General features: G+C 29.5%; 1 protein-coding gene across 10 annotated transcripts in view; it reads right to left on the bottom strand.

The window, feature by feature from the left end:
* The window catches only part of LOC656988 (uncharacterized protein), a 41,656-nt gene extending 24,557 nt beyond the window's left edge, over positions 1–17,099 (bottom strand). Inside the window, exons 1-8 of one of the 10 annotated variants that reach the window (XM_064359063.1) lie at positions 15,671–15,753; positions 15,477–15,564; positions 13,276–13,338; positions 9,077–9,185; positions 5,104–5,268; positions 3,967–4,515; positions 565–681; positions 438–473 (exon numbers count right to left, since the gene is read on the bottom strand). In XM_064359063.1, coding sequence (XP_064215133.1) covers positions 438–473; positions 565–681; positions 3,967–4,515; positions 5,104–5,268; positions 9,077–9,185; positions 13,276–13,338; positions 15,477–15,550 — 1,113 coding nt within the window. In that variant the 5' untranslated portion in view covers positions 15,551–15,564; positions 15,671–15,753. Of the gene's footprint in view, positions 1–437; positions 474–564; positions 682–3,966; positions 4,516–5,103; positions 5,269–9,076; positions 9,186–9,237; positions 9,433–13,275; positions 13,339–15,476; positions 15,754–16,940 lie in introns of those variants that run through there. The other 9 variants (XM_064359067.1, XM_064359090.1, XM_015984698.2 and 6 more) reach the window with 9 other exon arrangements.
* Between the last annotated feature and the right edge of the window lie 110 nt (positions 17,100–17,209).

The following is a 17,209-nucleotide window of genomic DNA, read 5'->3' as shown; positions in this document are numbered from 1 at the left end:
TTTGAGAAATTTCGGGAAAAAACTGAGATTTTAAATCTAAAATATTCTTAAATGTTCAAAAAATGCAGAAATGATATTATTTTGTCCAAATTTAAAGTTCTTGTACAAAAAAGTGATTCTTAGGAAATTCCACCTACTGTTGCAAAATTTTAGTATTTTATCTCAAAATTTCGATTTGATTTAAAAAAATTGAGAGATAATTCCTTTACTGGCTGTTTACTAATTAGTATTTACATTTTAAACTTCTAATTGATGCTTAAGTTGCACAACTGAACGAAAACATAAAAGTGGCTAGAAATTGAGAAAGTAGGTATTAATTTTACGATCTTGGCAGACCCGCAACTAATAAAATTTCCAAATTAATTCAATATATCAGGGACTGTAAATGACGTGGAAATGCGCCAAGAAGAAACTTTGTGTTTAAAACTTCTACTTACTTGAAAATGTTGTCCACCACTAAGTTCTTGCATGACCTGAAATCATCAATAAATCAAGGAAATTTCACCAATTTATTAAAAAATAGGTGTATTTGAGATTGTATTTAATTTAGGAAAGTGTGTATACCTTTGAAAAGTCGACGTAATTGAATGTGTTTTCGGGTGGCAAAGACAGGGGTCGTTGTTTTGGTAACACTGAAGGTAAGTGGGCAATCCAATTGTCGTTGTTGGATCGCTTTCCGTTCTACAACACTTACATGCCAAAAGACCACAACACAGTTTTAATGCGTTATGATGCACAGATGTGGTCAAAATAAAACAAAGAAGAAATATTAAAAATGTTTAACAAGTTTAGATAGAAAAAAAATTGGTTAATCATAGGGAACATATCAACAGTGGTTCAAGCACATACGTTTCACACTTTCAAATTAAAAATGCTTTGAACCACTGTGGTCACACTTTGGTTACTTACAAACAAGAGTTTAAAGAACACCTTTGACGAAACTTTATAGCAAGTTACATTAAGTTGTAAAAGACATGGAGGGCCAAAACTAAAAATAATACTACCTCTGATCCAAATAAACGTCAGATTTTACTTTGAAATTATATTCAGATTGGACACTTATATGCAACTTATTTTTTATTGGTTATTACAATAGTAAAATTATTAGTTATCTTATAACAAGTATTCTTACTTTGGAAATTTTTTTCTGAGGTTTTAACCATAAATGTGGTTAAATTTTAATATGATATAAATATCAGCTGTTCGATTAAACGGCATATGAAAAATTACTTACCATCTTTGCAAATTTCGTAAACTTACACTTCTATAAGTGTGAAAAAAATTTAAAACCAAATTCACTTAATCTGTTTAAAGGCAACAATAGACTTGCAGGTTTTTTATCTAACATTCCGGAACAAATAACTAGGTAATAAACACTTGCACACGCTAATAATAAATTATGATCGGCGGTGGCAGCTTTTGATAAATTGTTAGAAATTATGAAGAAGTTTAGCTATATTTTAAATATTGTCAATTTTTATATGAAATTTTTTTAAATTTTTGGTCACTATCGAAGATCTTTGAAATTAATATTGTATAAGTATATTTGGAATTTAATAGTAATTGCTTAGAATTATTTGGGAATATAGTTAAACTCGAATAGGCAGTTGCTAGCAAAATCGAATTATCGAAAGAAATTAAAGAATGGAGAAACTTAATAAAATAATAAAATGTGTTTTCATAAACGCTGTGTTCAATGTTAAAACTAAATTCAGCAAAAAAAATACTGCAAAAAAAACGATACCTAAATGTTGTTTCGAGCTGAAAAAGACTTAAATAAAATTGTTGCTAGACTCAAAATATGGACAGTGGCAGCAACAATTATTTTCAAAATAGTTAAAAGTATCAAGAAATTGTGCTACGGAATTCACAACCATTCGAGTTATCAAAAAATTATTAAAATTATATCGAGCAAAGTTATTTACGAATTAAGGAGATTCTTCCACACCACAAACTGACCACAATTTTCGGATTTTTCGTCGGAAAACTAAGACTTACCCATTCCATATGTTTTTAAGAAAAAATATACATGTTACAACTTATTACAAAGTAATGAAGGTTTTTTTTAAACTACAACATTATGACTGTGACATCTATCAATATTTTTGAATGTGCTATATTTATTTAAAAGTAAAATTTTTGACTTGTTCTGTGCCATTGTGGAGCATTTTTTGAATGAAGTTTCATCCTATTCTATTCTATTCTAAAGCCCTTGAACAAAAAGAGCTTTGAATTTTTTTTACAGAGATACTGAAAAAAAACACACATCTTATTAATGACATTTTACCTCTCAAGACATTTTTTTTACAAAGAAAATATTCAAGGAAATTAATTTATGGTGTTGTGAACATATTATTAAAATTTGAAGTTTGTTAATTACAGGTGAATTACTTTTGTGAGAAAATTTTACTGTACAGACAGACGATAACTTTAAATTAATCGTATCTTTATTCTTCATTTTTTGTCTTACTATTTCTTTTTTAAAATTGAAAGTGATTTTTAAAATGGACGTAGATCGTTTCAAAATGTTGACGCAGCTTCTTGTTTAAAAACAAGCAAAATCGTTTCAAAATAGCTCAAAGTCTAGAAGCTCAAAGCGCCGTAAAAACAACCAAAATCGCTTCGGAATAATTTAAATAATTGACTTATTTGATTGAAAACGTAATACGTTAGGTTTTGACGAATCTTAAAAACAACCAATATCGCTTTTTTACGCTATACCTACATTAATATTCCTCATAAGAATTTCTTTATCAAAACTCACCAAATTCATTTGCAAATAAATAATGTTAAACTGCGATATTTTGACTGAAAACGATAACTTCTGTGCCTTGGTCGCACAAAAAATTCAAATCTCTTAAAAACACATAAGAAATCACTTTATTTTGAACACAACGATGATTTTAAATTTGTTTTTCTAAAATAATTGGTTGATTTTTTAATAGTTTCTAAAAAAATCAGCTTAACATACTGCATAAACATTTTGAATTTTTGGGGGAATTATGAAAAATTATTAGTGTGGCTACATTGAAAAAACCTCTTACAATGTTAGTTTTGAATTAAAATTTTCTTTCTCATTTATATTTATTTTATGTATTTTTGGACCGATACGTTCAAAAATTTATGTGATGCAGAGTATTAGTACCTACGGCTTTTGTAAATATTTATTTATTATACAAGACGATAAAGAGTTTGTTTATCTACGAATGAAAAGGTTAAGTTCAATCATAATCGTCGTGTATATTAGAACATGTTTTTCTACAGCAGGCCTACAAGTTTAAAAGAAAAAAGTTATTGTTAATTCGTTAGTCCTCCAAATTAATATGTGATAAATTTGTAAATTTAATTGAATAAAATATATATTTAAAACATTTTATCTACCCTTGCGGTTAAAAGTGCTATTTTATCTACTTAAAAGAACTGATAAAGAAATAGTTTAACATCTGCTATAGAAAAAAATATTTATTTTTTAGTTATCTAAAGGTCAGTGATGGATTTTTCCATCTCGCTGGGACACTCTGTATGTACTCTTAAAAAAGAGTTTACGTGGCTCAGCTGAATTATTAACAATTAATACAAATGTTTCGTATTAGTCGCAAAACTTTATCTAATTTTTGTACATTTTTCAGGGTAACAGACTCTCAGCTTAAATAGATTTTTGCGCTGAATGACTTTTTGAATTAATCTGAAAACAATTCGGGAATTTGTTGTACACATTTTTTTTTCAATTTATCGGCCCCTCGTTGATGCAAGTGTCCAATTTTGTAATTATTGAACAGTAGTAGAAAGCTGACTAATTTTTTTTTATTACGGAAGGTTTTTTATTGCGGCAGATAAGTACTCCGTATTTGAGAAAATTTGTAATTTTTTTCATCCGAACCTGATATTATCCGAAAAATTTTGGCCTACCATGTGTGTAAATTCATTAAATAAGCCCATTACGCCACAATTATTCGCAAAACAAACCTCTTTAATGTGTGACTGTGATTCCAGAACCTTTTCATAAGAATACGTTGAATTGTTGTCATCAGTACTTTTCTCTTCGTAATACGACTCTTTCAGTTCTTTGTCTTTCTCAGCATAATGATCTAAATCGGATATAATTTCCTTTAAGGAATTTTTAATATTGCCTTCCTTGATTTCCGCCTTGGATGTACCGTTTACAGCAACGTTGTCACTGATTCTACAAGATGACTCAAACGGTTCTATTGGTGGAAGCGGTTCAAAAGGTTTCAAAGGTTCAAGTGCTTCTACTGGAACGTAATCAGGCGGAAACCCATTGTTAACTTTTTCCTCTACTTGGCTAACATTTTCACTCTTGACTCCGTTTGATTGTAGAACAGTTTTTTCAATTTGCCGCGTTAGCTCGAAAGATTTGGGAGGTTCCAACGGTTTTAAAGGTTCAAAAGGTTTCATAGGCTCGAATGGTTTAACCGGTTCGAAGGACTTAACAGGTTCTAACGGTTTATAGTAGTTGCTTTTAGAGGTTGCGTTTTCTTGAGAGGTTTCCGGTTCCTGCGAGTTACGACAGTTACTGTTTAATAAATCAAGGCTTCAATTCGAAAGTCTTTATTTGGTTTAGGTGTGGGTGGGATTATTGACTGAAGCTTCAAAACGTTATGTTTTGTTAAGTGTAATATGGAAGCTATATAGAACTGAAAGCTCGTAACATTTTGAAGCTCAGTGCCTGAAATAAACGAACAAACAGGTTTAAAATCAGTTTATTGTAAAACTTTATTCATACAACATGGAGAGACAAAACAATCCTAGTGATACTGCCAAAAAAAAGCGTCAGTTCTATATAACTTTCTAGGCAAAAATGTCTTTTCCCTTGTATCACATGGTTGCTACAAGCTACAAGTGTAAGGTAGTAAATGCCTCAAAAGTCAAAACCCTTTATCAAAAATATGTTCTACCGTAAAAATTTCTTTCAAAAAAATTGGTACACAGACAACTAGGACGTATTGTGTTCGGTTTTAAATTACCCAAGTGGTTTAATCGAGTGGGTAATTTCGCTTGTGGGGAGTTTTAACCTTCAATAACATATTCTTCGGATTCTTCCGATGAAAAACTTTGGGAAGAAGAGAATGATGAAGTTGTTACCTTGCGGCTTTCGCTAACTGACTGGGACACGGACTGAGATTGCACCACGTTGCAGCTGCTTTGGATATTTTTCGATGCATTTTCTTGTACAATTGATGTATTAGATGTGGCTTCATACTGGGCCGATTTTTCGGATATTTTGGTGTGGCCCAGGTCTTTGGACACCTGTGAAAACACATTAATCTATTAGCGAAAACAGACACAGAAAAACAAGTCCTTCTATAAAAATTATAAAAGTGTAAAAATTTTGCGCCGATATTTTTTGGCGAATATACTACATAATCATTTGCTCAACAGCCTACTAGTCATATTAACTTTGAAAAATGTTCTCAAAAGACGCAAATCTAGTTGGTTTTGCGTTTTTTGACGAATCCTAAAATATTTGCACAAATAAAAAATTCACACTGTAATTATGTTTAAAAACACACGTTTTAAAAACAACATATTTCTCAAAATTCGGTAAAAAGTTTGTTATAAACGCAAAACTGCGTCACATTTTAAGTCACATTTACGTAAATGTGATTCCAATGTAATTTATTTTGTTTTGTTTTGTTTTTTGAAATTTTCAAAAATTTACAAATTTTACTCATGTACATAAACACATAAATGATAATTGTACTGTTAATAATTTCATAAACTCTTAAGGCAAGAAATCATCCATTTGATAAAACAACTGTTTTATTAAGACTTAATACAGAATACCCCAAAAACGGCGCACCAACTAATAACTTTGCAACTTAGAAGGTCATTAAGGATCCATAAAAAATAAAGAAAAAAATTATTTCAGTTTATGTTTTGAGTTTTTAAGTCCGACGATAGTGTAATTTGGCATCACTGTTTAAAATTTTGAGTTCAAAATCATTTTTACCTATCTCAAAAACATGGCTGTGTAAAAAATAGTAAAAGCCTGTGTCCACAGCGTGAATTCCAGGTTGTGTTATCTTGTGTCCCTCATTTTTCAAATTTACGATTTAATAATAATAATAAAAATAATAATAATAATAATAATAATAATAATAATAATAATAATAATAATAATAATAATAATAATAATAATAATAATAATAGTATAATTTATTTCCAACAGACTTATTAGTCTAAAGTGGACAAGTAACAATACAATATACCAAAAAAGAACAAATTTGAGACAATTAAATTATACAAAACATTATAAATTACGAAGAAAAATAAATATTCTAGAAGCCTTGACCTTTACAGTTTTAGTTTGGAAATTATTGAAGAAAATATCTAAATCTATTGTTATATTATTATATAATTTAAAACATTTAAAAAGTGGAGAATTCAGATGATGAAAGGTATTAGAGGTGGAAAAATAAAATAAAAGAGAATTTCTGTTGTTAGCTTTAGGTGCTACAATGTTCACTTGATCCAGAAGATCAGAGCTGATAATATCACCACATAAAAGTTAATAAAGTGCTTTTATTTACATTTCTTAATAGTAGCTATGGTGTGGTATTTTTTTAGTAAGTGGGATATTTTTAGTGAGCATAAAAAATACTGTTATAAACTCGAGAAAAATAAAGCCAAAGAAAATTAGGACAATACAAGACGCAATCGATTTTAAGAAAAACTAAACAGAAATAAATTAAAAAAGTTAAACAATACTAAAATGAGAAACTAAAAAAAATTACAACAAATTTTCAAAAACTCGTCCATTTTGCCCTAAACAAGCCTCCATACGTCTTCAAAAGCTGCGGTAAATATTATTATACATTTTGTGAAACGATGTTGCAAAGTTACAAAAAATATGGCATTGTTACACTGAAATGTTGCCCTCAAGTTTTCAGAAATAATTTTCAAAATTTCCAAAAAAGTTTCTTAAATAAAATAAATTTGCATATTTTTATAAAATTTAGTGCATTCATATACGTATACAGAATGTTCCTTCTAAACTCCACATTAGAAGTATTAGAAGTTCTAATAATGACACTCATCTGAAAATTTGTATACAACCATAATCTTTTACGTCCTGCTCAATAAAAATATTTTCAAAATGGCGACACTTCCGGCTATACCGGAAGTCGTTATCAACTTTCAATTTTTTCACTTTAAATGAAAATCTATGTTTTTTACTGCATTTTTGGATTACTCGAGTTATTTGAAGGAAGTTTTTATCAGCTTTTCCTATACCTAAATAGCTATAATTTTTTAATATGTCTTAAATAACTTAACATTTTAAAAAGTCATGTAAAAATTACGTTTTTAAAACTTGAATTGTTGAATTAATTAGATGTTAATCTTTACCTTCTAAAATCTCAAAATTTTCAAATGAAATACCACAATTTTTATTTCATCAAATGCATCGATCTGTATTAATATTCCTTATACTTACGTTTAACATTTTTCAAGTTATAAGGACTTTTTGTTCACATTGACAAATTCATTAACCATAGATTGCCATGAAAACGAAAGTAAAATATAAGAAATAAAAGTTTTTTAAATTTTTGAAAAAGAACTAGTTTATTTCAATAATTTTCAAAATTACTTTCAATAATAGATGATGTTATTGCAGATGTAGATAACCGTAAGAGAACGGCTTTGATCTTGCTAGATTATTCAAAAACATTTGATACCATTAATCATAAACTACTTTGTCTATCTTACATTTTATTGGTTTTTTACAACAGGCTATTAAACTTCTAAACAATTACCTTTCAAATCGCAAGCAATACTATGTAAAAACCAATTTAGGTAATTCCAGTTTAGAAAGTATATTTTGTGGCGTACCCCAAGGTTCAATTTTGGGACCGTTACTTTTCATTATATATACCAGCAATATTTCAACGTGCTTGAAAAACTGTAGAGTTCACCTATATGCAGATGACACCCAAATTTACCACAGCTTTGATTTTCATAATTTAAAAGTTGCCAATGACATTATTAATAAAAACTCTAACAAAAAATGTTTATCTACTAATTCTGCTAAATCTAAAGTTATGATTTTTCGTAAAAATAGAGATTTTGTTTATAATATTTACATATTCTATAATAAAATTCCTCTGACATTAAAACATTCTAAAATCAGCAATTTTAAACACAAATACAAAATGTTTCTCACAAAATGATTTTTCTGTTTTTCTTATTTTTCCTCTCTATAATTTTGTTAAATAAAATTAGATATTTTTTTTATTTTTATTATATTCAATCACATTGTTTATTTTTATTATTTCTCATTTATGGGCCTAAACTTTAATCAGCTATGTTGCCTTTTGGTCCATTTTGTGGTAGAAAAAACTTGAAGAAAATTTTAATTTTGTTATCGTATTTTTTTATTTTCATGTTGTTTTCATGTTGTTACTAATTATATTGTAACTGTTTTACAGCCACAAATAAATTATTATTATTACTATTATTTATTGAAAAATATTTCTTTATCGAACTGTGCAAAAATATTTGTGGCTAGTAAGAAATTTCCGGCAATGACAAAGATAATCAACATAACTTGAAAATTATCACAGATAGTTAAGGTAAATGCTAATACAGATCGTTGCAAAATTAAATTTTCTTCCAGTAAAATAAAAATTGACGTTAAGATTTTAGAGTTTGTATTTTTTTTTCCAATTTTGACCACACTGAAAAATAGAATACGATAGGCTTTTTTATTTGTTTGTCCAAATACAATTTCTAAAACTCTAAAAATGGCTCTAAAAAAAGTGCAAGGTGCAAATCCAAAAATTTCAAAAAAACTTCCAATAATTCTGACCATCATGCGCATATTTTGACCAAATTGACGTGCATATTTTCCTCTATTAATCGTTAATTGATTGTTAAAATTGCACATAATCGCAGTTGTGTGGCATCTGGCACTTAAACAGCAATGAATCTTAAATATACAAACTTGCGGCTTGACACATTAACGCACCTTTTAATTGGCTTTTACTACCTGTGCCAAGGTAAGTGTTGGTGCATTAATAAGGCGTTGGGATATGAAGGAAGGGAATTAGCGGCCTACCTCAGAGAGAGTCGTTTCCTCGCTGGTTTCTTGCTCTATTTGCTGGTTGCCGGAACCGACAAGGGAGACCTGAGTGTTGGACATTTTGCCTCTTTCGGAGTCAGGGTTTCTGCAATTGAAGAGAAAGTTCGTTGACTTTTTGTGGTTTTAATCCTAATTACCCTGCTAAGAATAGTTTTTTTTCGGACGGTTTAACCACAGCAAAAACACTTACGATGTATCTACAACTGTCCATCTGGCAAGGTTCCAGACTGGATCCAGCTTCGACCATAAATAAAACTGGGTAGTGGCTCTAGTCAGTCCATGGCAAATCACACACAATTGCCAAATTCAATTTTTTAAATACCATTTTGTGAAATAAACCACATTTAATTTCATGGAAAATTTAGAATACGTAAGTGCGAAAAATTACCTCACGGAAGGACAGTTGAATAATTTCAACAGTTTTCATCAGAGCACTTTGGTTACTTCAGACATTGTTTACAAAAGTAAAGTCTGGGCTGACATTTACAAATTCTTGTTCAAAATATATTTCAGTGTGCATTTCAAAAAAAAATGCTCGTAAATTATTTACTACAAGGATAAATTGGTGCGGATTAAGTCATCAGTTATATTTTGTTGTCTATAGGAGTAGTTCTTTGTATTTTTACTTGAAATATAGTAAAAAAAGAAGAAGAAAAACAAGTTTAGATTGTTGAGAACAACTTTTAGAGAAAAGGGCTTAGGTATGTTTCATAAACTTTCTAATAAACCATACATCAACAGAAACAAAAATAAAAATAAGAAGTGAAACAGAAATTAAAAAATAAGGCGTTCTTACAGGTAATAGAGAATTTCAACTAGGAACTAGGAACAAAACAACACATTAGAATAAAAACCATGTAAAAACAACGAAGTTTATTTGCATCTTTGAAATAAAATTTAAAGGTTCGAGAATCTCTGGATTCATTTAACAGTTTTCACAAATAAGAATACTGTAACCAGAACAATGAAAAACGTCATTATTTTGTTGAGATTAATTTTTGTAAAAGTTGTGAGGAAAATTTAAACCTTGACCACAGATACTAAATAAGTGAAATGGGTTTATTGAGGGTCTTTAATAGGGTTTTAATCTTTTTTTAATTCAAAAGTCTTCTCTTTGATCACTTTTATCGTTTGAGTTGTGTTTGTGGACTTAATTTTACCGATATGAAAATAATAATTGTATGCCATGATTAGGATTTACGGTGGAGTACAAGGTAATGGCCATTAATGTAGTTAAAGCACCATTTCTCAAATGTAAACTGAATTATTTTCTGTTATAAATTATATTGGAAATTTCCTCATCAAACAATTAAATTTAAACATTCTGAAAATTAAAAAAAAATTAAATAATACTAAAAAATGACTTTCTTTGTTTGTAACTTCAAAATATTTCTGCTCTTCTACTCAGTCGATTTTGACAAAGTTTCCACCGAATTAGTTGAGTAAAATCGAATCAAAATTATCCCTGTTTTTTAAAATTACGGTTTAAGCAAAAGAGAACTTTTTACAGTCTTATAGAGCATCATTTTGGAAATCTGTAATGGATATCTACAATATCTACCAAATTTTGTTATCGTTGATTTTTTATGTGTTTTCAGAATATCGTGTTATTCGTTATCTTAAAAAATTAAATCGCCTCTAAAGCCACTAACTAACTACAAAATTGTGCGGTAAAAATTTCATCATTTTAGTAAATCATGGAGAAGCAAAAACAAAAAATAAGAAGATCCATCCAATTTAGTTTAATTTTAGGTAATGCGGGGCCTTAATATTTACAATCTATAATTTTTTATTTTTTTAATGTTTTCAGAAAATCATTTTAATCGTTATCTTACAAGCTAAAATTTTAAAGTATGGTCTACCCATATAGAAAATCAGAGCATGTCCAACAGTATGTAGTAGCAGATTTGCAAAAAAAATAATTTATAATCACCTCTAAAGCCACTAATTACAAAATTGTGGGGTAAAGATCCATCTAATTTAATTTAATTTCGGATGATGGAGGGCTTAATATTTAGAACCTATAATTTTGTAATTTTTTAATGTTTTTATAAAACCGTTTTAATCGTTATCTTACAAGATAAAATTTTAAAATATGGTCTACCCATGTAGAAAATCAGAGCACGTCCAACAGTATGTTGTAGCAGATTTGCAAAAAAAAATAATTTTTATCCATCGACACTGTCAAAATTTACGGTTTTATCCTCCTGTGTAAGGAAGTTTTGACAACTGTTTGGCATTTCTCAGTACGAAACGTCAAATTATTTTTAACAAATTTAAAGCAATTTTAAGCCTTGCTGAGTCTATTTCAAAGAATAAAATGTTGTATTCAACTCGTTTTTGTGTAAATCGGTTCATTTATTTCGCCTCGTGGATGATAAACCACTCGCTTTCACTCGTGGTTTAAAAATCCACTCGTGAAATAAAGCGTCCGATTTACACTCAAACTCATTAAATAAATAACTATTAATCACCTCTAAAACCACTAATTACAAAATTGTGCGGTAAAGATTTCATTATTTTAGTAAATTTTGGAGAAAGAAAAACAAAAAATAGAAGGATCCATTTAATTTAATTTAATTTCAGATAATGGGAGGCTCAATATTTAGAACCTATAATTTTGTATTTATTTTATAAAATCGTTTTAATCGTTATCTTACAAGATAAAATTTTAAAATATGATTTTATGATTTATGTGATATAATATATAATATATAATATATAATATATAATATATAATATATAATATATAATATATAATATATAATATATAATATATAATATATAATATATAATATATAATATATAATATGATATAATATATGATTTAATTTAATTTAATTTTAGGTGATGTGGGGGCTATATATTTAATTACTACATATGCTTTTGTATTTTTTTAATGTTTTAAAAATTAAAAGTCAATAGTATACTTTACCATCTGGTTGATGTACCTGATGTACCGAGTGATCCAGAAAAACTGAGTCTGTTGGCAACAGATATAAAAGTATTTTTGTTCGTAATTTGCAACAGGAATTAATTTTTCTAAACAATTATTTGACGGACAACCTTACAAAATTATTGAATTATTGATAACTAGAACCGTAGTCCATTGGTAACTTTTAAAATGTAAATTCATCAGTTTACCAACAGACACTCTATTTCTGGATCAATCTGTGTGCTTTTATTATTTTTTTTGACTGGATGCCGTGTTTATTGCTTAATTTTTTTACAAAAACAGGAGGAGACAGTAGACAGTAGCAAAACCTAAAGTTGTAGAAACAACCGGAAATGGAAATTGCTGCTATTGGTGCAAAAATACTCCTATCTTCAAGACAAGCTTTTGATAATGATACCGAAAATTCAAAAATTTTTGTTAAAAAATTTGCCAAAATATATTTCCCTTTGTTGTTGAATAACTTCTTTTAGTTTATCATCCACTCACCGGTTTTGTTGAAAAGAATACTTAATTATTTCAGAAAAAATTTCGTTGTAAGTGGGTAGTAAAATTTTACGTTAAAATATTTCACCATAATCATTAAATAAATAGTAATCGTCATTGGAAGTGTTGGTATACTCCGACTTTTAGACAAGTTTTCTTTTTAATGTTGTCTCGAGTATTAAAAAAAGCGCACTGTGTTAATTATTGTGCGTACAAAACCATATCATTTTAGTTTGTCTTTTCACAAAATATTTGGATCAACTTGTGGTTTGCCAGCTTTTAACTCCTACTTGAATTTTAGATTCTCATTTTCTAAACTATTTAAATAAAATCATTCGATTCTGTTCAAATTTAAATTACAGACTAATAGAGCGTTAAATTCTCACTAGTAGGAAATTTTATCAGAAACTATATTTGATTTTAATTTCATTTTGGAATGGGTACAATTTTGCTGAAGATTTAACCCAACAGTTAAATTGAACATTTTACGATCCTCTAGTTATCTTAAATTATTTCAAGATGGGACCACATGAAATGAAGTTGTAATTTGGGCATAATAAATGCCCGACACTTAAATGTTCGTAGCTAGTGACAGGATTAGTTTACATTTATTCAAAAGTCATAAAAAATAAATACGACACGACAGATGAAATTGGAAAGAACGGTCTCAACATCAGACATGGTGAAGAAACAGCAACAGATGAAACCGATATATGCGTACAAAAATAGCATTTACCTTGTCACCAAATCCCACAAGCAATAAGCAAGCACAAAAACCGTTGCAAACCTGTCAGCATTTCTGCAATAACAAAATTATTAATAATGGATAAGTGACCATTCATGTTTTATTTCCGTATTCAAAAATACCTCACAAATGGAGTAGATCCAAAACGCCACAAACACAAATGAACGGGTCTAAAATAGCCCCAGTTTTCTAATGTTTTGACTCGAGCTCTTCACGGAGCTTAACGCAAGGACGTGGACAAATTGCAATCCATTCCGTATTAGACAAATTCAAGACAAACTACGTCTTAGACGACCATACAGGATGGTCCAGCCCAGCTCCAATCTTTTGTAGCTCAGTTATTATTTAAATTGGAGTTTTGAGAGATTTTGTAAATATATTTTTTTTTACTCATTCGTCAACAGGGGTTGCCATTTGAAATAAACAAAATAAAAGACTCTGAAGTTTAAAAAGTTTAGAAGTAAATTGTAAACACCCTGTAAAAAAAATAAAATCAATAAAACTTGATTAATAAGTCTGTTAGACTTTGTACAACATATACCTACCATTAAACTTTCAAAAAAAAACACTGTTTTTATTTTTTATTATTTTTAAAACTAAAGGTGTTTTAATTTTTTTTAATAAAAAAAATTTAAGGACTAGAAAATCATCCTATTAAACATAAAAAAGTAAAATAGCATGCCATTAAAAAAATATTATGTTGACGTCATACTATTTTGGAACACACTGTATAATCAAAAATATTTTCTTGAAACGTGTAATCCCTGAACCGATTAAAAAAAACTTTAGGGACTAGAAAAGCATCCTAATAACCATAAAAAAATAAAATAGCATGCCATTAAAAAAGTTGTTATGTTGACGTCATACTATTTTGGGACACACTGTATAATCAAAAATATTATCTTGAAATGTGTCCAAGAGTATAAAAATTATCTTCAAAAGGTCAAAACTCCAACTTAAGTAATAACTGAGTTACAGAGGACAAGAGCTAGGCTAGACCGGTCTATATACAGGATGTTTGTTTTTCGAGTGCCACCATGGGAATCTTAGATATTGTAAGAGATACGCGGTCGGCTAAATTAGATCAAAATTGCGCAATTTTATGCTAAAAGCAAATTTAGTGTGTCATTTTTAGTTTTTGAATTATTGAAAATAAACAAAAATTCGTAATTTATGTTTTTATTTTTTTAGCCAAAACCAAAAAAACTTTTTTTTCACTTTTTACAAGAAATGTAAATCTTACATCGCATTTTCCAAGCTACAACACTCAACATTGGTTTTTCTTACGAACGGCATATTTAATACTTTGTATTTTTGAAAAAAGTCTCTTTGTTCCTGATTACCACGATGTATCACATGATATGATCGAATCTTACATGCTAGTTAAAATTAAGAAAAAAAGTGCTTTTGAAAAAAAAAACAAAAATATTGTTAAACAAACTAGATTTTGAGACTTCTATTAAATATGAGTAGAATTATTATAACTTTGTTTAATTTTGTTTTGCAAAAAATAAACTTCTAGCCTATGATGTCGTTTAGTTTTTAAATCAGTAAGCTTGGCGGAAATGTGGACTTTTCAGATCCAAATTCAATGAAACCTCCAAAATCTAGTTTGCTTAAAAACAAAATTGTTGCCGTTTTTTCCAAAGCATTCTTCGCAAAAATGCTTTTTTCTCTATTTTGATCAGCATGTAAGATTCGATCATATCATGTGATACATCGTTATAATCAGAAACAAAAACACTTTTCAAAAATACAAAATGCCAATATGGCTTCCATAAGAAAATTCAAAACTGAAAGTTGTAACTCTAACATCAAGAGCGTCTTGGAAAATACTATGACAGATTTAGATTCCTTGTAAAAAAGTGCTTGAAGAATGTCCTAGTTGAAAACGTCTAGTTCTTTTGATTTTCGCTTGCAAAAAAAAAACGAAAATTTCCATTTTTTTCCAATAATTCAAAAACTAAAAATGACATCAAATTTTCTTTCAGCTAATTGTTCAGTATAAAAATGCGCAACTTTGCCCTAATTTAACCCACCTCCTACCTCTTATAATAACAGAGATCCCCACAGTGGAGCTGGAAAAATGGACACCCTGTATTATTGAATCGCATCACTCGAAACAATCTATTTTTATTTAAGTGACTAACTGACTGATTTATTCGACTAATGAACGATTAATACGAACTTACCCTCTCACGGCATTTACACCGAGAAACAGTCTATAGAAAAACAATTTCAAATACTCAAACCATTGCCGCAACATTTTTCATTTTTCACCTAGAAAATGGGACACTTGAGAACGACAAGATCAAGATTTGAGCCAGAGTAAGAAAAACGACCTGAGTAAAATCCCTCAAACAGATCAAAAAATCGCTTTTCTTACACATAGCCCTAACTTAGGTCATTGTTCAAGTTTTTCCACACAACTACTTCAGGTGGCTGTCGCAACATCTCCGGGAGCCAACCGGGAGCCAAATCGGGACACCACAGGAAGCGCATGTCACAAGACTTACAATAAAACATCCACGTTTTTTTCGTGTGATAAATTTCGGAGAATAAAAAATAGCGCAGCCAGACAATTAAAGTGAAAGGACGTTTTCCTTGCCAAAAGCACTTTAAGTTTTAAAAATACATCCTGAAAAGCGGAATCAATTGAACCCTGGAAATGATCACAGCGAAAATAAACCGCAGTTTGTTCTCCAAGCAAAGTCGGTTTACTTTTAGAACCATCTCGAAATATTTGCGTCAAATCGAAAACACCCTCAGATTCTTCGGCAATAAATATGTCACTGTGGCGACGTCACAGGTAAACACTACCTGGTTGCCAAAAATTTTGCCAAAGGTTAATGTAATTGGAACAAAACCCAGATAACAGTCTCAAAGACCTTTCGCAGTTATTTTGAATATTAGGATAGCTTTTCTGCAATAGCGCGACATGAAATTTTTCATTGTATTTTTAGCAAAGAATTCTTTCGCCAACACTTGGAGGCATGGATGGGTGCCAGATTGGCCGATTTGTACGAACAATTCGGTTAGAATTTCGTTTGAATTTCCTTTATTTATCAAAGTCCGTAAATCTCGATTAAAATAATAGATGACTAAGAGTGCAGTGCAAAATGTTTAGATTCATCAGTTTGTATGTTCGTCCCAATTAAAATAACATTTGGCGGGTAAAGAAGTCGGTGTTCTATTTCAGCCGCCGATGTGCTCAGTACTTTGCCAACATTTTACACGAGACAAGTTAAACATCTCTGCTTTTTAATGCAAATAATAGAAAATTAAAAGTACAGAAAAAAATATCCTCTTGTTAAATAAACATGATTAGCCGATCTCTGTGTAAAATTATGCATTCAGCTTAAATCTTTTACAGAGTTAGGAAAACATGTTACAATATGCACACGCCCATGGAAAATATGGTCCATCATGACTTAAAATAAATTTGCAGTTATAAAATTTAAAGAGAACTTTGGTACTTTGGATCAAATTTTATTGTCTATTTTTTTTTCATTTTTCTTAATTTTTTTTCTTATGTGATTTGTCTTCTTGCAAGACGGTTTGAACGACATAGGCATTATTATTACTATTGTTATTATTTTGAATTGGCTGAAACTTGTTAAATATTAAATAAGCAGCAGTTAAGCCATGAGACTTACATTGTTTAAAGCAGACACAGTTGGAATTTTGTCGGTGGTGTAAGCTAAGTTTAAAGAGGCCGGCGGATGACTAATTTCGTGAAGGCGTCGGTGCTGACCGACGTCCAAACCGATCAGAGGCGATGCCACCCGCAGACGACCGACAACAATTTTGGGAAATTTTGCAGATTTTAATGTTTTTACAATCTTAAATCTCCACACTATGGAGAAATTGGGATGTTATTAATTTTTTAAAAGTGGTTGATTAATAATACAAATCTAATTAGTCC

This window comes from Tribolium castaneum, chromosome 1, assembly GCF_031307605.1.
Source record: "Tribolium castaneum strain GA2 chromosome 1, icTriCast1.1, whole genome shotgun sequence".
NCBI classification, from domain to species: Eukaryota; Metazoa; Arthropoda; class Insecta; order Coleoptera; family Tenebrionidae; genus Tribolium; species Tribolium castaneum.
This window is presented reverse-complemented; position numbering and strand designations above follow the sequence as displayed.